Here is a 22,262-nt window from a genome sequence, read left to right on the forward strand (position 1 = left end):
AATCCGATACATTATTTTTGTATAACAGGCGAACATCAGTTAGTAACACGGTAGTGTGGCGAGACCTTAATGCTATGATTACACTGTGTGGAAACACCGTGGCAAAGTGTAAACATTATGCACTGTACAGTAAAGCGTTTATTGCGGTTTCGAGTGGAAAGTAAACAATACTAGTGGTCGATCATGCTCTAACGGCTAACCGCTTTCTGAAGGACGTGCGCGGAGATACAATGTCTATGGCGGTGATCGGTGAGATGTAAACGAGATCGACTTTGTAGAAGTCAATAAGTCTATTACTTATTTTCATATTTTTCATATTCCTCACAATTTTAATTCCAATTAATAAACTTTACAATATTGTTCTGAAGTTCATCATGTTGAATATCTGTTATTTTCAACCGAGCACCCATTACACTATAGCGTCTAAATAGATGCAAATTTAGTTTTTTACCCAAATTGAATCCTATTTAGATTTGCCTCAAAACTTAGCAATATTAAAATTAACACAAACAACTTTTTTTTGTGGAATTAATTATTACAAGCAAATAATGCATGCAATGGAAACATTAAAGTTTTTGCGTGAACACAAAAAATGCGGTTTAAGCAGAATCCATCACATTAAACACCAAACAATTATGTTGAATTACTTGCCAAAACGTAACACAAAGTTCGGTCCTGTTATTTAATATAAAAAGTATTATTATCATTATAGCATTATGTTGTTTCAAACTGGACGCTATTACACAGTTATAACTTATTTTCAAAAATAACTAGGTATTAAAAATAAGATCGAATATTAACTTGATGTGTATATACCAATGAAGCTAATCGTATGAACCAGTGCCAATCGAAGCAAACACTTTTTATATCCGATTTCTTCTAAGCTGTCTATGTGAGCGATATAAACAACGCATAATGTTTCTTTATTACAATAAGTATTTCACTTTAATTTCATTCAAAAGACTTTCTAGTTTTATCATTTAAATAAATTTGAGAGATCCGTCGTGTCTAGAAATAAATTGACACAGAAAACATAGTTGTATTTAAAGTCAAACAATAAAATAACTCTCATTTACATATTGTGAATGAAATTTTATTTATAAAAACGAGGTATACACCCAGCATGCACGAGATCCCAGAAATGAATTGTTACGTTTTGTATAGCGTGTAACCTACTAAAGGTTTTATGGAAATACACGCCACAGCGCGTCCATTCTCCAAGCCGTAGCGAGAAGTGTATACCCACTAATAGAGTTTAGAAAATTACGAAGATATGAATGCAATAAGAGCATGTTCTAGCTTAGCTCAGGTTTGGGCATGTCTCAAAGGGGCATTTTAAACTAATCTAACGGTTAATATTTATTTTTGTTTTAATTACATAACATTCACTCACTTGGTCTTCCTTAACTAGTTAAGGACCGAGGTGGTGAAAAGGGGTTTGTAAGAATGTGTGGGATGCACTGAGATAGACCAAAGGATTCAAATTCCAATATTTGCTAACGCGAGTAAAGGAAATGATGTTTGTATTGACAAATCCGTGTACACGCAAAATCAATTAACCTCTCGTAATAGAAAGTCCGACCGCTTCAACAGTAACCACTCCCGATTCATTAATCGCGTAATGTAATATCTAATCAAGTATTGCCATATTTTTACACAGTTTCGTCATTGTACGTAATCGTTTTGTACAAGAGGAGCTATAATCTATGTTAGATGTTGATCGCAATGTTGTAACTAGAATCAGGTATGGAATGACACATTCCAATTATTTTAAAAAGAACACTTGAAAGAAAACATGGGGACTTGAAACAGGAAACGAATTTTTAAAGGAACATAATCTGGGACGAACTCAAGTTCCAAAAATATTCTAATGATAACTCAAGTACATACTTTTCTCCCCGAAATAATAAATAAATAATACTTATTACCGTAGTAATAGTATAAAGCATTTAACTGGTGCGTGTTGAACGAGGACGTAGGAGTCATTCGGGTCATAAAGAGGGTGCTGCTCGGAAAAACGCCGTAACATTTTTTCTATCTAGAATCCTAGGGGTTACGACTTTCATGACAGCAAGAATTCATTCAATAAGATTTTTTAACATTTATTTATGAATAAAGAGTCCAATGCCCCGAAGCAAGCCATATTATAGGTTGCTTACAAAAAGAAAGAGAACTCTAGGCTTGGTTGTTGGTATCAATACGTTTTTAAAATCTTAATCTGCGTGAAAGTAATAAAGTATAATGTCATAATCATAAAAGCTGGTTTAAATGGTATTTTTACTGCGTTTCACCTGAAGACACACATCATCACTTTGATCATATTTTATGTTCGCGTTGGTGTAAATGCCGCCATTTTTTATAATGTGTTGTGCGTTCACTTCTGGGTTGCCACATGTGTTACAATAGGATTTGAAATATTATGTTATTTAAGAATCCAAAATATTATATGTGAAATTTAGTAAAAAGTAATATACTGTCTTAACTATTGTCTTTTATTTTCAGCGCAAGAATAAGTGGATCTCCTGATGCTAACTAAGACCCATCACCCAAATACATACTAAATAAAATGTCACAGCAATAGTTAGCCAACCAATTACACGCGAAGTCAGACTTATGATAAAACAAAACAAGGCCTATGAAGAGGGACGTTATCAGATTCGGGCAATCGTAACGACGTAATCGTGATACATAACAAAGACTCTAAATCATGACAAAGGAGTACACGCATCTTATGACGTGAGAAAATATGAGTAAACCCGGAAATTTTAAACATAATAAGTCAAGCCGTAGCAGCTTCAATATGACAATATAATATTATACTTGTCACGACTTCTGGGCAACCAGCTAAAATAAACAGAACTGATTAACCACGATTATTATTGTTATTAATTGTCTACGATCAAGTATTCATTCAATATTGCACTACAAAATACTTTAAAACCCTCCTACCAGCAAAGTTTGGCAAAATATTTTGTGTGTTTTGAGACAAATCGGTGACGTAACAGGTCTCATGTCTTATAACTCTCATAATAAATAATAATGTGACTGTGCATAAATCATCGGCAACCCTGCCGCGAGCGTACCCTTGCCATGACATCTAAATACACAAGTCAATAACCTGTCAGTAAAAAATCTACAATAACTACTTTGAAAGCAGCCACCGTCTATTCTGGGAGCATGACGTAAGCCGACTTGTGCTCCTAAATTATGTGTTGTTCAAAGTGATATGTATGATGTATGTGCGCGTTTCGGTATCACAACCTTAAGGCTCGTTCAGATACACGACGTGTTGCAAACCATTTTTAAATGTTGAAGCGTTATTGAGAAGAATTTGTTCCCTAACTTTCCAGATGTGTCATTTAGAAATATGTGACACCATGTTTCTGGCAAACATTAACATTTAGTTAGATTCTGGAATAATTTGCAACTGCGGTTATGAGCAGCTAAAAACCGTAGTTTTGTATTCGTGTTAACTGTAAGACATCATTGATCACATATATACTAAAATTACCAGAGGCCCAGCAAATCACCTGTACCCACCATGCCAAAACCTTACCTTAATGATCAGCAATGGGTCTATCATTGCTCTAGCAGTGGTGATGTTCGACTCGGCGATCACTTACCATCAGGTGGCCCAACTTGCTCGTTTGCTTGCCTTTTGCTAAAGAAATACTAGGTGGAACAGTTTTTCCCTATCAATATGTAATATCATGACCGTTCAAAGTGGCTTTTACACTCTACCTGTCCGTAATGTAAGTTAAATAACATGTAATTATCAATCAATTTTCTTGGGACAAGGATCATAATCAACGTAATTTTGTTTCGATTTTGGAGAATAAATTCTTTGCTAAAGTGGTCATGATTCAATTCACTTCGTTAACAAGTTTTATGTTTGCAGTCCACGAACAATAGGATAATTTAAACTGACAGGCATGTAAGCAAATAATTTGAATATCCTTTAATTTTCTTCGGATTTAAATCAGGTATGTAGAGTTATTGCAGTAAATTACCACTATCATCGGCTATTTATTACAGCAATGACGTCATTCCCTCGCCATGGGGGAGATAAAAGGCATTGCGTTTAAAGCAATCGTTACACTTGATGCCCTTTCTAAATTATTTATAACGTCTTCGATGCCAACTGCTAAACAGAACAATTAGCTTCACAATCAAATGTATTGTGGGTGGAAATAAAAACGCGTGGACGTAACACATACGACTCTTAACAGAAAAAATCGTACACCTTTACCGACCACAGAGTATAGACACACAAACAAGTTTCACGCATGTCACAAATCACAATACTAAAAAAACGTACATACAAAAAATTCTATTACAAAACACAATGGGACTAAAAACACTCGAGCAGGCAAGCATGCACACATACTAGGAACGTTATATGGCGTTCTAAAAGACAATAAAAACAATTACCGAGACCCACAAAAAATAAAATCATAAAATAAACCAACACCGATATCAAATTGACATGCGGAACATTGGCTTCAATACAATGTAATTAGCGCGGAAAGTGATTTCGATTAATAATGATATTTTTCGTCGCGTTATATTGAAAGCCAGTTTCCGACGTCAAGGTGAAAAAACAGGCATAGCCGGGGAAGCCAAACGTTCCGAGCGTGGAGCGCATCTACCTGGAGTGTTGCTGCCTGTCGGCGGGCGGCGGCGACGGCGCGCGGGACGAGGCGGTGGTGTTGTCGCGGGACTCCGCCGCGGCCGACGGGCTGCCGGTGCCGCTGCCGCCCAGTGCCAGCGCCAGCCCGCTGATGCTGCCGACACATTACCACGTCACCACAGCCCTAGCCACCATCTCGACACCTAACTGCTCCAAAACATTATACTCAATTATTTCATGCTTTAAGGCAGGATTGATTCTAAGAGACGTTTGGAACAGTTAAGCCGAAGCTAATTTTGTGCTAGAATCGATATTAGCTATCGTCGTTACTAATCTAACGTTTTTGTTCAGTAATCTAATCTAGTGTTATTTCAGTACGAAACTCAGTATCGATGGTATCCCGCTAAGTGTAACAATACAGATTGTCCGATTATGCTGTCTGTATAGTTTTCGTTACAACAGTCTACGTACAGCCGAGCGAAGCAGAGCATTCTCAGCGGGGTGAAGATATACATAAGCGGTGTTTAAGTTAGTGGCAAGGCAACTGGAGTGTCAGTCAAGTTATTGGCAAGCAAGCATTCCATTTGTACTCTTCATTGATCAGTAGCCATCACACATTCATACATGAAGTAACAGGTACAAACAGAAGGACACAGTAACTTATCACGTTAACTGTAGACAATATTACCTTGTTTTTCTGATGTAATAACAATTAATCAAACATGAACAAAGAAACATGACGGATGTATTAATGACATAAATCAGTGAGGCCTAACGTGTGAACAACGATATCGAATAAAATGACAACCTAAGCAGTGGGTTTCTTGTATGTGAAACCTCTCTGGATATGTACAATGTATCAAGCAGCTGTAATGTAGTATAATATGCAAATTTTATATGTTCCTGTGTAAATGACAGTGTAGCCAATGCAATTATCGAGCATTATGAGATTTAACACCTAATATTTTTGTAGTGCCGAACGCAGTGCGATGTCATGCAGTAATACTCTGAAATTTATAGTTCTGTTTGGTTGCTACTCGTGATGGAAATTCGTAGCATTAACCTTTAGGCGAGGCTGCTTGTTAAGTCATTTGACTTAGCAATCATCAATTAAAAAGCAGTATCGGGGAAGTTAAAAAATAAGGAAAGAAGTGATATCGAGTCTCGCTGCCAACATTAGGCGAGAATGGTTTATTAGCGTCGCCCTCCACGTCAGCCAAGAGTGATGTCGGACAGAACGCACGCGGCGTATGAATGGAACGAGTGCGCGGTGGGTACAGGCACAGCGCACGGGTCGCGGGGCGCCGCGCCGGAACGACAGCCGACGCGTCGCCAACCTCAAGGCTACTTATTGTTCTACAAATACCGATATGATATTACGATAATCAGATTAAATTTTCAATTTTACGATAATTGCCGATCCTTCACGAAGAACTTGTCATAATGACTTGTTCTGAGGTTAGCCGAAGCACATAATAATATAGTACGTGGCATATCGGCTTCTTTAGCTCGTATTATATTAAGCCTGCACAGTGAATACTTACCATCACTTACAGCGTAGTTACTGCAGACTCACTACAATAAAAGACAACCTATAGGCTAAGAGCTTTTGCTTGCGGTTCCGCACGCGTGGTAAAGTTTTTCGTGGATAAAAACCCCACTATATATTCTTCCAAGATAAAAAGCAGTTTACATCCTTCCCAGAGTTTCAAACTATTCGTAAGTCTAATTTTATCTAAATTGGTTAATTGGTTTAGCCATAAAAGCGTAACAGTCAGACAGACAAAGGTACTTTCGCGTTTATAATAAAATAGGGATACACAATATAGTAAGTTTGAGTGACGTCAGACAGTAATGTCGTAACGCGCAATATTAAAGCTCATTCATGCGACAGAAAAGTTTTCGAATAAACAATAACAATGTAGAATGTCGGTTAACGGGTATTATTTTTGTAAGTACTACGTAACATGGAGAAGTAACGAGTGCCTTACGTGACGGCGTAAGCTATTATGTGCGTGTGAAACATCGCGTTTGATGTCAGATTAATCCGTACTTATTAATGGATATACCAGGTAAAATGATCATTATTTATTCTTTAGAATCAGATGAGCCGTTTTGACTTGCTGACATTGCTACGCAAGCTACAAGTATTTATATATTTTGAATATTAAAAGTTCTTAATAAGCACAAAACAAACAGTGCAATTTAAATATTACTTGCATCATAAATTGTGGGTATCGATTAATGAAATTTAATGAATTCCTATATAAAGTTCACGTGAGCTATCAAGTCAAATCTAAATAAGCAGAGAAACGCAACACGTCATTAATTGCCTTTCAATCTAAACGCTCTAAACCATTGGGTAGCAAGAATCAAGCCCAGGACATCACCGATTCATAATGCCAGCCCGCTGCTGCTATTTCCACATTTTATAAATCTTTATATAGCAATAAAAACGATATTTCCGCACGAGTTTCGCCGTTTAACATAACAGTTAAATATTACCTCAAAAACGTTTACGGAATGTAAATTTCCGCAAAATGTATAACTCTATAAAGGTGAAGGTCGAATGTCGTCACTCGGCCTGAGGTCACGTTTGGCGGAAGTGTGAATGAACAAAAATATGATCGTTAACAGCGCCCGACTCGCTTTGAACGGTCTTATAGTGGCCACTTGAAAAATAGACCGATGCTATGTAGGTTAGAACAAACGTGTTTTTCTATAACTTTTTGTGTACGAATTCTATCGGTTTATGTTTTTGCCATTTATTTGCGTGAAGCTCTACAAATTTTATGTTATTGGTATAATACTGATCAACTTGGTTGCTATATTAAAAAATAACCTGCCGGATAAATTGAATCTTGAACTCTTTGAGATGCAAGACACGTTTCTGGTAGGCCGCATACTGCATTGCATTACCGTCACTTGCCATCAGGCAAATTGAGGCCAGACGTTTGCCTACTTATTGTAAAAAGTCTACAACATTACTTTAGCATTGATAAAAACCTTATGGACTGTAAGTAGTACCGGTCAAAATATGTCCCCGATACTATTATGTCACTTACATCCACTAACACCGAATTTTCCTAAAGAATTTAACATGAATCTTGGAAAATAATGCCTTATAACGTACGATCATTGCTGAAAATGTCTTCGGTATGGAATACTGTAGAGCTTGTACAAATTACCTTAAGGCGATAAAAGCTCTCTTAAAGTTTAAATATTTGATGTGCGCTCGAGCTCTCATGAGTAAAATGATATTTTCAAGTGCCGTATGAAGTGTAAACGTTTAGTCACACCCCACACAACAAAGTACTTTCATGAAACTCTTGAAGCCCATTAACCATGGTGAGGTCTCACATTACTTCAATAATAATGCTTTGGATGGTAACGAATAAGCCAAAATGATAATGTCTCAAAGTGCCCGAAAACTACACGTACTTCCGCGTTTTAAACATCGAAATCAAGGGTTCTGTTTTATATAAAATGACTTTTGCCCTATTGTATATTTATTATGTTATATTACGTATACTGCAACATGTAATATTGACGCATATCTCTGTTTATCCATGCGGAATTAAAATAATGATGCCGTGAACTTCATATCGACGAGCAATTAGCTGTTATCTGTTATGCAAAATGTTGCGCTGTTGACGTCACGTATGCGTAAAACCTTCGTACAAAATATGCGTGAAGGATCTCAGATTCTATAATGTTAATATAACTGCTGCGTTGCAAGGGTACCAGTTATATTTTGTACACGATTAAAAGGCTTGTGACGGTCCTTAACGGCTATTCTGGGCATGGCGCAACGGCTCTCGATGCAAGTCCATATTACATTTGCACTAGACGAATTTGAATTGGTTTATTTTAGCCAAAGTTCAATCAAACAATGACAATGAATATTTTACTTTCAGACTGGTGCATAGATTGGGTCAACAAAATAGAGTGTTTCCAATTACATATTTTAATGTATTTTCAGCCCATTAAGACAATACCTTTATTTATTTATTTATACACGTATATAACACCATAAATTTTGCTAACAGTACTAAAGCGTTGTTGTTCAGACAAAGTAGGCATTGAATACTTGGTTTCAATATACCTGTGGGCCACTTCTGTAAGCTCCTGTAGGTTGTAAATAAATATTCTTGGAAATAATGTTTAAGCATTATTTTCAAGAATAATTGTGTGTAATAGTATGGCGACAAGGGCTGTAAGATGTATGTCACTGTAAGATGATAGTACTATTTTTAACTCAAAACAGCCTTTTTGTATAACATTAAAAGTTACAAAACCCAGGCGACGACGTGGCCCACGCGGCGATTGCATAGCAAATTATGAAATGTAACCAAAATACTTTGCCAATTTTTTGTCGAGCTATTTATAACAGCCTTTTAACGTATGTATAACGTAACTATATATATATATTTTTAACATTATGTCAGTGCCGTTTTTTTCCTGACACAGCGTTCTTCAATATTTAAGGTAACTGCGCGTACACTGTTTAATATTTTTCGAAAAGTTTAATAATATTTTTGGTAAATGTTTATCTCATATTACGTATTCATTTATAGTTCTGTGGTAGAGTCAAGTTGCAAACATCGCTGTTTAAGGCTTTATTCGAAATATCGCGATACTTATCATGAAACAAGCAAGGGTCACTATTACACCTCAGAAAAACTATCTACCATGCATTACGAACGCCGGCGTTTCTCGGATCTACCTTATTCTACCTATCTACTAAGCTTGAACCCGGATTGATCGACTTTGATACATCTTCCACGAGACATTGGTTGCTATAAAATCGATTAAAAGTCTGCATTATCTGCGAAGTTACGAATGACGTTAGATGGAATGAGTAATTCTACATCCATCACGTAACGCTGTTAATTTTAAACATTATGTTATAAAAACGTTATTTACATGTTTTGATGACGTCGAGGCTGCACCAGAGGTTAATAAGGTTTCATTATCGACAAAATGATTGCAACAGGTCGCGGTCACAAATATAACGAGCGTTGTTTATTTACCAGTTAGTTATTATATTAACAACTTTAATATATACTATTATATAAAGCTGAAGAGTTTGTTTGTTTGTTTGTTTGTTTGTTTGTTTGTTTGAACGCGCTAATCTCAGGAACTACCAGTCCAAATTGAAAAATTCTTTTTGCGTTGGATAGCCCTTTGTTCGTGGAGTGCTATAGGCTATATATCATCACGCTATACCCAATAGGAGCGGGGCAGTAATGGCTAATCTCAGGAACTACCGGTCCAAACTGAAAAATTCTTTTTGTGTTGGATAGCCCTTTGTTCGTGGAGTGCTATAGGCTATATATCATCACGCTATGACCAATAGGAGCGGAACAGTAATGACTAATCTCAGGAACTACCGGTTCGAACTGAAAAATTCTTTTTGTGTTGGATAGCTCTTTATTAGTGTAGTGCTATAGGCTATATATCATCACGCTATGACTAATAGGAGCGGAGCAGTAATGGCTAATCTCAGGAACTACCGGTTCAAACTGAAAAAATATTTTTGTGTTGGATAGTTCTTTGTTCGTGGAGTACTATGGGGTATATATCATCACGCTATGACCAATAGGAGCGGAGCAGTAATGGCTAATCTCAGGAACTATCAGATCGAACTGAAAAAATATTTTTGTGTTGGATAGCACTTTGTTCCTGGAGTGCTATAGGCTATATATCATCACGCTATGACTAATAGGAGCGGAGCAGTAATGGCTAATCTCAGGAACTACCGTGTTTGAACTGAAAAAATCTTTTTGTGTTGGATAGCCCTTTGTTCCTGGAGTGCTATAGGCTATATATCATCACGCTATGACCAATCGGAGCGGAGCAGTAATGAAACATGTTGCAAAAACGGGGAAAAATTATTAGTTTTGAGAGCTTCCGTTGCGTGCGCTGCGTAAACGATTAAAGTTATGCAACAATGATGTATGACGGGATTATTCCTCTTAAAAAGTACTAAAAAATATATTATAAAACAAAGTGCCCCGCTGCATCTGTCTGCCTGAACGTGTTAAACTCAAAAACTACCCAACGTATTAAGATGAAATTTGGTATGGAGACAGTTTGAGAGGCTTCCGGGAAACTACTACTTTTATAACGGAAAACTTTAGCCTGAAAAACTTTATAACGCGGGCGGAGCCGCGGGCAAAAGCTAGTATATTAAATAAATTAGAAATACAAAAGTCTATACATATACTATGTTCATGATTAAATATCTAATGAAAATAATATAATAATTGAATAAAAAAAATATTCCATTTACAAATCTATCGAATCCTATTAAAATATAATTAGTGTGAAAGCTTGTAATGATGATTGCATATCTGTATTTTCGGTAAATGTGTTTAACTTCAACAGACACCTCTGAGTGGTATAACCACCAAGCGACCAATAATGTACAAAATTATTGAAATGATTATTTAACTTCAGGGAAGTAAATGTCTTATTTAATATTTAAACAACGAAAAAATAATTGGAAAGTCCCGCCACGGTGCCATTTAAAGCTATCTCCACTTCCATATACGGAGCACAACATGACCGCAAGTCGTTTGAAAAAAAGCCAGACATCGCCGAAGGAATCCTTTCTCTCGAACAATAGAGTTAGTTAATATAAACAATATCAAAATTAACCTTTCTGTTAGTGCATGTTCACGGTGACACGATCGGGTTCGCCATTAGAATAGAGTTGTGTTTGAGTGAGTCATCGCGCCAAACGAGCGCTTTCCGTGTTGGCACGCGAATAAACTTTTATCGAAACTCTTCGAACAAAGTTTTAATGTTGGTACGCATTTGATATAATACTGTATACTATAAAACAAACTAGCTCACGATTGTATTCTCGAAGGGTTGAACAGAAGTGCAATTGGCGCAGAATATTTTTGTCTCAAGTGAGACTTGCGCCAGGATCTCATTAATTTCACAGACAAGTAGCTTAGGTACACGATTAAAGAGGTGATCATACGATACTTATTTAACATTGTATAAAAAAAAATATATTGTTTGTTCAAACAATGACGACTTATAAACTTACGCCTTTACAAATGTCAAGGCGATTAGATATAACAAAAATTTATTTTAAAATATATTTTAAATTTGTGAATAGGAAATCATAATATATTTATGCACACTAATATACAAACAAGACTCGCGGAATACATTTGGATAGTAAAAAATACTTAAATGCCAGAGCTATCAGCGTGACAGTCTACCGTCCAGTTAGCAATATCATACCTTATTTGAGTTTTGGAGAGGATTTAGATACATATACTTACATTATAACACAGCTTGCTTGGAACTGTACTAAGTTACAGTAAGATCTATATTTGTGCAATCCTAAAAAGCGAAACTATCTTTCCAATAATATTTTAAATTATGTTTAGTTCTTGGTAAAAATCCAACAAATTAACGACATATTAAAATAAATACATAAGATTGGAAGACACATTGCAAATATCCCTTACATTAAATAACACTATTCCGTACAATATAGTCTCAGCATTCTGGAAATGAAGAAACGTTTGAAAACAGATAAGCCGACATAAAAACGTTTATGGTGTGAGTGTGAAAGGCTCGCATGCAGGTAATGTGAGCGCGGCCCTGATGCGGCACGAATTCCTATTACCAGGACATGGCGGTAAACGCTTTGCACAATGCTATGGAAACCAGTACAATACCACTATCTTATGTGAGAACATTATGGTGTTGGGAAACTAGAAAATCGAACGTTTTAATCTTTTTCTGGGTATCTAGTATGCAAGTCAGTTTGGGTTAACACCGTATTACCTATATATTTAACAACACAGTTGTGTGCAAGCTCTGTTATTCTGTTGATCCGTATTTTTAAGTAATTACTCGACATTAAGATATTCATTAAATTCATTGTTATTCTAGGAAGCTCATCTAAAATACAGCGTAAATTTTATTTTAAAATCACGTGAAAATTATTTGTATGTAATTTATTTTCAACATTGTTGTTTTGTTTGTGTTATTCATCAGAGTAGGTTGGTGTTTCGGTGACCTGTTCACCAATAGGTATATCATGGACTAGTTTTGTTTAATTTTCATTGACTAAATGAAAATATTTTCCCGTTTTTTGCATCATTGAATTGTTACTGATACCTATAAACAAACTTAACTAAATCCTTCGAACACACTTTCATGCTCCGAGTAAGCATGCGTTGTTAGATGCAAAATATGTATGTAGGTACCTACACCATACATTTTATTATGACCTTCATAATGTCACTGTTCATAATAACGTAAGCTGACCCGGTGCGCCACAGCGCGAGCCCTACGCCACTGCGAGGCTAAAGCTTTAAGAAAGTTCAACTTGGAAAGTGCATAAACGCAGCGGTGCGAATGCCATCCATCCGTTTGGCACATCAAATCGGGCTGCATGTCACGTGGCATGCAGCCGTCGCCGGGAATTAGCACCGGCACCGACAGACAGAGTAGCCGTGGTAATTGATTAAAGGTAATTGGTGTGACCCGTGCTCGTACCAATGAATTTGTTATACCTACCGTCTGCCAAAGTCACTAATTTTGTACGCGAAACCATAGTATGTTGGATTAAGTATATGTCTGAGGAGATTATTATGTGGAGTGATTTCTAGAAACAACCTATGTAAGTAAGAAAGAAAGAACTATTATTAGGATAATAACATTATAACATGTACAATAAAAGAAGAGAAAAATGAAACATATAAAGAAAAATACACACAATTACATCCATTGACCCGGTTATGTAAATTAGTAATAAAATACTATAGCGTTGTTTGCGACAAAGTGGCTAAAGGAAGATCGCTCATCAGTTAGTAAGCGCAGCGCCTTGCCAACCAGTAAACAGTAGCAAGACCACAACATTGAATTACAAAGTGCTGCGTGTTATTTTCTACCGGAATCTACATACAGATCATGAGAAATGTTGACGTAAACTGGCATTATTGCCCTTAATTACTTATTTACATGTTAAGAAAAATTATAAAGAGTGACACACGTCAAACATACTTTCATCATGGACGAGTTATGTTTCCAAGAAACCCGGCAATGTAACTTGCGTACATTAATGATGTTTATTTGATGATAAATAGCGTGATCCATACCGATACACAATGAATTAAATATCACAAATGGACGTTACATCCACCCACAGATTTGAGCGCACTAATCAAAGTTATTCTGAAACGATTTGCTGGAGATATAATTCCTTTAAGAGAAGGTTCACAAGGAATTGTTAAAATGGGTGTACTGTGGCGACCTTACGTTGGAGTGGAGTAAGGCCAGGAGAAAGAAGGCACCCTAATACATCAGCCTCGGGTCGGGTGCTATAATGATAATGAATTCACTATATATAATAATTAATTTTAATACACAATAATTGCCAGTCTACAAGTTAATATCATAATTGTTGTAACAGGCAAGGCTCTGTCGTGGTGGACGCTGACTGCCCAACGGACAAATATCACAAACGTGAAATAACAAGGGAGCGCCGCCGACGCTGCGCCAGCCGAGCCGGCGCGAGCACTACTTCGTGATAACCTTCGACAACCGTCAAACGATGCAATTGTGTAATCTAATCGTACACTGTTGGGACAACAATGACACCCCTTCAGTGGAGCGCGCTGTAAATCATACCGGCGCAGCGCGGCGCGGCGGGTCGAGAGCGGCGCGTGCGCACACCCGATATCGATCGATATCTTAACCACTATCACTTCCATTGTTCACGTGTCATTGCAAACCTAACTCTAATACACCATTTTCAAAGTCCATAAACGTTATCCTCAAGCACATGTAAAGGATAAATAGAATGAAACAAACGTCCTTTGTAGTAATTACGCTAGGCGCGGCCATTTTTCTTTGAAAGCGTTTGAATAAAATATAGTAATACGTTGTACTTGTGGCTCGAGACCGCACAGATAAAAGCAACCGCAAATGTGTTTATTGTGTGTTTTACTTGAAGAGTAAATACGGACTAATCACAACGACGATAAGCTAAACCATAACCTAGAAACTTGTTATTGGTACCAATTCGTTTTACGAGGTCACTGATAAAAGTTCGACAAAACATTTTGTGCACAGTTCGTCTCGTTGTTGTTATTAATAGGGTTTACTTAAAGTCATAAATCTAAATAAATTTATATTTTACTATTACCTACTTGTTTTTCCACTATCCCTACATCAATAACAAGTGTATCAACATAGGTAGTTCAAAATGTCCTAATACCCACAGAAGTAAGAATATCATTATTTATTATAATAACTTTACATTAATGTTTCAAAAAAAAAAAAAATGAATCTTCACGTGAACTTAGCCCAAAAATTGTACTGTTAAAAAAATCTTATATCGCAATTTCAACTCGGCCATTTTTGGCACAAGGAATCAAAACAGTGTCACAGTGTTTATAAACATTGTATTGTTATGGAGCCCATTTATTACTTGTCGACTGGCTGAAGTGTATCATTCGTCTCAATTTCATACAACGTAATAAAAGCCAGAGGATATATTTAAATGTAGATACTTCCGCAGAACCCACGCGCAGCAGAAATATTTATGACAGAATTTATTGTGGAAAACTAGGTGTTCGATGCCACAGAAAATGAAATTTTGGCAATGTCACATAACTTGTGTAATATATTATTTTGACATGGAATCGCTGTACGATTACGTCACGGTCAGTGACAGCGGCAGTCGTTTATATAGCTTAATATAAAACCCAAAATAAATACTTCAAGAGTCGGCGGATTTCCTCGATGCTAAAAACGTATTGCGCGACGAATGAGATTAAATAACAATGTAATGTTGATTTACAAATACGTAATATACCAACTCGTTGATGGGTATTGAGGACTACTATAATGAGAGGGAAAAGACCTTACATCCACCCAACTGCTCCACCGAGACTTTGTAAACTTCATACGTCACTCTTTTTTTTAAAGAGTTTTACCGAAAATTATCATATTTATGTTTAATATTTTTCCCTTACCGAAAAAGCAAATGTTAACTATTAAGAATTATTCAAAATTCAATTGTGTTTGCTCAGGTCAATGCAATCGAAGCTGTAATATGCGTGTCAGTTTTCTATACAAAGCTAAGCCAAAATCCACACTTCCAAAGACATTATATTGATAGTATAAATGGGATAGTAACTCTGTCTATCAGTTGTGCTTTTACGGCTAAACCACTGAGCAGATTTCGATGAAATTTCGTATATGTATTAATAGTTGCATATGTATGTATAAAGCTTGCTTATAGATGATACATTGTAAGACCAAATGCAGTCTTTTAAATAAGGATCTATGCCCGCGTAAGGGGCAGTAGTGGTTCTCTGCAATACCACAATTAATCTCCACATTGCATCCGCATGTTTTTGTGGTATTTGCTGACATAATAAATATTTTCGGTGTTGTGTTTATTTCAGTTGAAGCACGAGCCGGCGCCGCTCTCACCTTGACCGGGCCACTCGAACGGCACAGTAAATCGAGAAAGTACGACCTTAGCGTCGCTGCAGTTTCAACTGTCGGCAGTGTTGTAAAAGAGAGGAGAAAATTACAGCGGAATAGTAATTTTATTTCGATCTTTTCATCGCGCAGAGTTTCGTAGTTCTATGTAAACTTTTCTTAAAGATTTAGGGTTACGAGTACAGCTGAACCGACTTGTACTCATTAGTACGTAATGACACAACGAGGAGTGCATGAATACGTGTGACGACTTTGATCATTTTCTCATTAAATATAACACCAGAAATAAATAATCGCGAAAAATGTATGATACAAAAACGCAAACCGCACAAAGAATACAATCACATGACACGCAGGTGGTGTGATTTGTGACTGTAACATAATAAATTACTCGTAAACTAAAAAGATCAAACCGCTCGAACTAAACGTACACAAAGATAGTATAATTAACATGTTTACATTACAGTTTTGAAACATGCAATGTTAAACTGTAAAATCTATTTTAATCCCAGTATTACACCACTGTTTACGACCATGTTCTACATGGCTACGTAATACTTTGATTTCACAAGACCAAGATTCGTTCGTACTTGAACCTGTATTGTCTATTTAAATGTAGATTCAACACGAATTTTTTATGACATAAACTTCAAACGTTAATTAACGGTGATAATATTATGATATAATTCATCACACTACATATTACTAACGAACATTTTTAAATTAGCATGAAAAATTAGGATCCAGAATTCTAAGCTAGTTTTAACCCATTCCTTGTTCAATCTGCGTGAAAACCATGCTGTATGTCATGGAGATTAACCGCTATGATTTAATAACGACTCGTGTCCATTAGTTTTTATTATACATAACAATCCCGTGACGGATATGGAAATTGGGACGCATCAAAAATAACATTAATGTATATGCTCAAAGAAATTCGTCTCTAATCGAAAAACATTGTAAGATATAAAAGAATTTATTAGCGACGAGTCCACTTTCACGACGTGTTTGTTTTATACCGCCAGTTTTAAAAACGACACATTAATGTTGTGGAATAAGCGTATAATAATGTTGATAGAACATACCAAAATCAATTTTGGTGATGCCGTGCGAAGCTCATGAAATTAACCAATCCAAACAAAACAAATACGGGTGACAGTCCTAATGGTTGATATAACAAATCTAGGTGAATAAATTTATCTAGGTATGTATGTATGGTGTTTGACGATACTGAATTGATCCACCGACGGGTGGATAAATAATTAACCCGCAAGCGTTACGACTTACGCAGACGCATAGGCTAAAATTACCAAACTTTCAACTAGAATGTGTTTTCTTTGGTGTTCCAGAGTGTAACTGCTGCGGGCGTATTCTCGTAATTGATCGTAAATAAACCGAACGGAACGGTGCGGTGTGCGCACACTTTGCTAATACACCGACCAGGTTAAATTATAGGTTCTAATTTTTAATGTTCGCGCGAAATGGGCCACGACCTTGGAACTCTCTCGATGCGTTGCGGCATCTTGAGAAATTGGGTTCCTATGACGCGGGCGCTAAATATTTAGTTGGATATAGCTATTTTGTGAGAACTACACGTGTAGCAGGGTACATATTATTACATTCTCCTTATTCACGCCTCTCTACACAATAAAGTAGACAGACGAGCAAATAGTAAACCTACAAGTAACGGAACCCATTCACTCCGTTTTTGATAACTAAGATTTTGATATAACCCCCAATTTTCTGTTATATGAGCAACTTAGTTTTCTTTCCCAGAAGAAAACTTACATAATTATTATTACCCGACACAGCGAAGGTCCTCGCCATTTTCACACTGTAAACTCTCTGTCACTGAGCAGGCAATTTATTACATTCCAACACGGGTCAGTTGACATCGGAACCTAAATAGAAACAAGATTAAAATGGAAAACATCTGTTCCGAAGCTGCGATGTCAACGTTTGCAATTGTTTGCACGTTTTATTATTGCCTTTGTATCGCGATTCACGACGGGCTGATAAATTTGTACGACATTATAGGATATGACGCATGTAACAACTAATAACAATGCATAAAGTGGGCAATTAAATCGCGGGCCGAACGTGAAAACGGCCACCCACAGGGGACGGAATTAGATCGGTGACGAATTCGGCGACGCTCGACCAACAAACAAGCGTGCGGACATGCAGAGACAACGTATTGCACGATTATGCATGTTTTAGCAAGAGCTTATACTTCCATGATTAGAATTATTATTTAATTCGGCCATCGTTCCATTTTCAGAGGCTATTGGTGAGAGGGATTAGAGTTTTGTCATTACGCTAAATTGCAGGATCAGGATGCAGATAATGCAGCTTTGTATCTTCACATGTTTTTTATAGATAGTGCAATAACATACATGTCAAAAAATGTATACATTGTGAACTCGATTTGCATAAACAATGAAATAAAATTGGAAGAATTTAATTTCTATGCGTATAAAGTCTATCTATATCTTATATCTAACAGTGCAGGCTTACACTTGTTTGGTGTATTTCATATGGATTTTTTAAATTATAAAACATGAGCTTCCAAGGCCCGGCACGTAGTGTTTGTTTAATATGACATCTGTTAGGGATACTAATTTGTTTACGCGAATGGGTAATGAATATATGTGCACTTTAAATGACAAAACATTGCAAAATAAAAATATACGATGTAACATTTTTACTAAATGCACCGATATTTCATGTACACAACTGTATAAACATAACTAGCTTTTGCCCGCGGCTCCGCCCGCGTTATAAAGTTTTTCAGGCTAAAGTTTTCGGTTATAAAAGTCACGCTATATATTTTCCCGGAAGCCTGTGTTCTTCCCAGGGTCTCAAACTATCTCCATACCAAATTTTATCCTAATACGTTGGTTAGTTTTTGAGTTTAACATGTTCGGGCAGACCGATGCAGCGGGGGTTGTTTTATGATATATTTTTGTAGAACTTTTAAGAGGAACAATCCCGTCATACATTATTGTTGCATAACTTTAACCGTTTACGCAGCGCACGCAACAGAAGCTCTCAAAACTAATAAATTGTCCCCGTTTTTGCATCATGTTTCATTACTGCTCCGCTCCTATTGGTCATAGCGTGACGATATATAACCTATAGCACTCCAGGAACAATGGGCTATCCAACACAAAAATATTTTTTCAGTTCGAACCGGTAGTTCCTGAGATTAGCGATTACTGCTCCGCTCCTATTGGGCATAGCGTGATGATATATATAGCCTATAGCATTCCAGGAACAAAGGGCTATCCAACACAAAAAGAATTATTCAGTTCAAACTCCTAGTTTCTGAGATTAGCCATTACTGCTCTGCTCCTATTGGTCATAGCGTAATGATATATAGCCTATAGCACTTCACGAACAAAGGGCTATCCAATACAAAATGATTTTTTTAGTTCGAACCGGTAGTTCCTGAGATTAGCCATTACTGCTCTGCTCCTATTGGGTATAGCGTGATGACATATAGCCTATAAGCACCCCACGAACAAAAGGCTATCCAACGCAAAAAGAATTTTTCAGTTTGGACCGGTAGTTCCTGAGATTAGCCATTACTGCTCCGCTCCTATTGGGTATAGCGTGATGATATACAGCCTATAGCACTCCACGAATATAGGGCTATCCAACGCAAAAAGAATTTTTCAGTTTGGACCGGTAGTTTCTGAGATTAGCCATTACTGCTCTGCTCCTATTGGTCATAGCGTAATGATATATAGCCTATAGCACTTCACGAACAAAGGGCTGTCCAATACAAAATGATTTTTTTAGTTCGAACCGGTAGTTCCTGAGATTAGCCATTACTGCTCTGCTCCTATTGGGTATAGCGTGATGATATATAGCCTATAAGCACCCCACGAACAAAAGGCTATCCAACGCAAAAAGAATTTTTCAGTTTGGACCGGTAGTTCCTGAGATTAGCCATTACTGCTCCGCTCCTATTGGGTACAGCGTGATGATATATAGCCTATAGCACTCCACGAATATAGGGCTATCCAACACAAAAAGAATTTTTCAGTTTGGACCGGTAGTTCCTGAGATTAGCCATTACTGCTCCGCTCCTATTGGGTATAGCGTGATGATATATAGCCTATCAGTGGCGAAGCGTCCATACAAGCCGATTCCTACGGGGTTACCTTTTGTAAATTAACTTAAAATAATAAATGATAAACATAACTATATAATAATAGTGTATTCAAACAAGTCATCCTATACTTATTTCATTAAATCAATACTTCAACGATTACGGTACATAGTTCATATTATCAATTCGTTAAATCGTAACTCGCGCGCAGTGCTCGCGCCTTATAGTGTTCGAAGTGAACCCGGCCGCGCATAGCTTCCCTCGCGATATTGTTGTCTCTTTCACACGCAGCGCGGTGTCTTTGTCTAATCTTTTGGAAGTGACGTAAAAATACATGTCTGCGTGCGTGTATGTGTACTTCAGGGTAACCCGAGAATTTGCGGCTTAATGTTGGGCCATTGGCGCGAAATTTTTAATAATTTAGAATGTATAATATTAGTGTTTGTGTATAGTGTGCTTTATTAATTTTTGTTGGGCTCTTTTAAATAAGTACCTATGTTCAAAATATGTGATTATTTGTTAAATTTAGAGTTTAGAAATAATGTTTATGTTAGAAGGAAATTATTATGTATTATAATATTTTATTGATTTTAATTTATTGTGAACAGCGTATTACATGTTAACTGTAGAAAAAAATATTTCCTCGGGTTACCTTTTGAAAATTTTCACCCTTCGCCACTGTAGCCTATAGCACTCCACGAACATAGGGCTATCCAACGCAAAAAGAATTTTTCAGTTTGGACCGGTACTTCCTGAGATTAGCGCGTTCAAACAAACAAACAAACAAACAAACAAACAAACTCTTCAGCTTTATATAATAGTATAGAAGTATAGATATATTTATGTGTTGTATAAGTAAACTCAAGAGAGTAACGAAAGCTTTAGCTTCTAACACTAATAGTTTTGTCGCTATAGTAAGATAAGATGGAATCGATTGGGAGATTTGACCCTTTATGTATCTAACAGACAATTGTCCCGGCGCGGCGGTCGAATCAGCAGTCTCTCGTTTCACAAGTCCACTGTTCGTTGAAAATTAATGAGAATATTTTCACATAAAATTATTGAAATCACGTAAGTACATAACATGAAACGTAACACTGTAGGGAATTCAAGCCGCTCTTAAAAGAAAATTGAGAACATCATAAATGTCGAAGCTCAGCCGTCGGGGGTAACGCGACACCGCCGGTAAACCAACACCCTGATGAACTTGAAGGTCGTTTGTCGAACCTTGAACAGTCACGTGGGGCCGGGGGACTGATGCCGCGGTTCTATCAAGTGTGTTGACCGACGCGGGGCCGTTTCGACGGGACACTAAATCGATCGACGAATATTAAATCAATAGGCAAAATTGGAGCAAATATCGTAAGAAAATTGTCTCTACCATTTGCTTCATTTGTGGGCGGAGAAAATTTATTGAATTTGTATATATAGTTCTAAATATTTCATCAGGCTAGGGCAGAAAGATAACGAAGGAGAATGTGGGTCATTTAATAGGGAGAAGAAGGTTGAATGGGGGAGAATGAGTCTTAAAACAATCATTAACTGCTCGAAGCAATTGCCAAAGTTTCCGAGCTTCAAGTAGATTTTTTGTGAGAAATCAACAACACAATTACGGCGAACTAATTATGCTATAGATGACTGCATTTAGAAAAATATCAAAGTATGTCAATTAACTTTGTACAATATCGTAGCTTTTATATAGGCATTGAAATAATACAGAGGCAATGCGTTGGAAAATCCCAATCGCGATTTGATTCTGCATTGGAAACTTGCAGACAATATGAGATAGGGAAAAATGACAAATATAATAATATTATCGCGTCGTATTGAATATCCTGTTATGACTCAGTATTATAAGTTATTATAGGGATGCAGCTTTTTTTTTACTTTACATAATAGCTAGTCGGTTATTGTCCTAAATTTATTGAATTATTCAAAAATAATTCAAATAAAATTATATTATATGATTATATTATATATGTACCTACATAACAATCTAGAATCTCGCTCTCTTGTACATTTCTC

General features: G+C 36.7%; 1 protein-coding gene across 5 annotated transcripts in view; it reads right to left on the reverse strand.

The window, feature by feature from the left end:
- The window catches only part of LOC115447750 (protein bunched, class 2/F/G isoform), a 267,023-nt gene that overhangs the window by 156,920 nt on the left and 87,841 nt on the right, over nucleotides 1-22,262 (reverse strand). For 4 of the 5 annotated variants that reach the window (XM_030174960.2, XM_030174959.2, XM_030174957.2 and 1 more), the window contains one exon: nucleotides 4,650-4,784. The exons of the other annotated variant lie outside the window; for it this stretch is intronic. In XM_030174960.2, coding sequence (XP_030030820.2) covers nucleotides 4,650-4,784 — 135 coding nt within the window. The remainder of the gene's footprint in view (nucleotides 1-4,649; nucleotides 4,785-22,262) is intronic. 5 annotated transcript variants of the gene reach the window in all.

Source organism: Manduca sexta, chromosome 25 (assembly GCF_014839805.1).
Source record: "Manduca sexta isolate Smith_Timp_Sample1 chromosome 25, JHU_Msex_v1.0, whole genome shotgun sequence".
Classification (NCBI taxonomy): Eukaryota; Metazoa; Arthropoda; class Insecta; order Lepidoptera; family Sphingidae; genus Manduca; species Manduca sexta.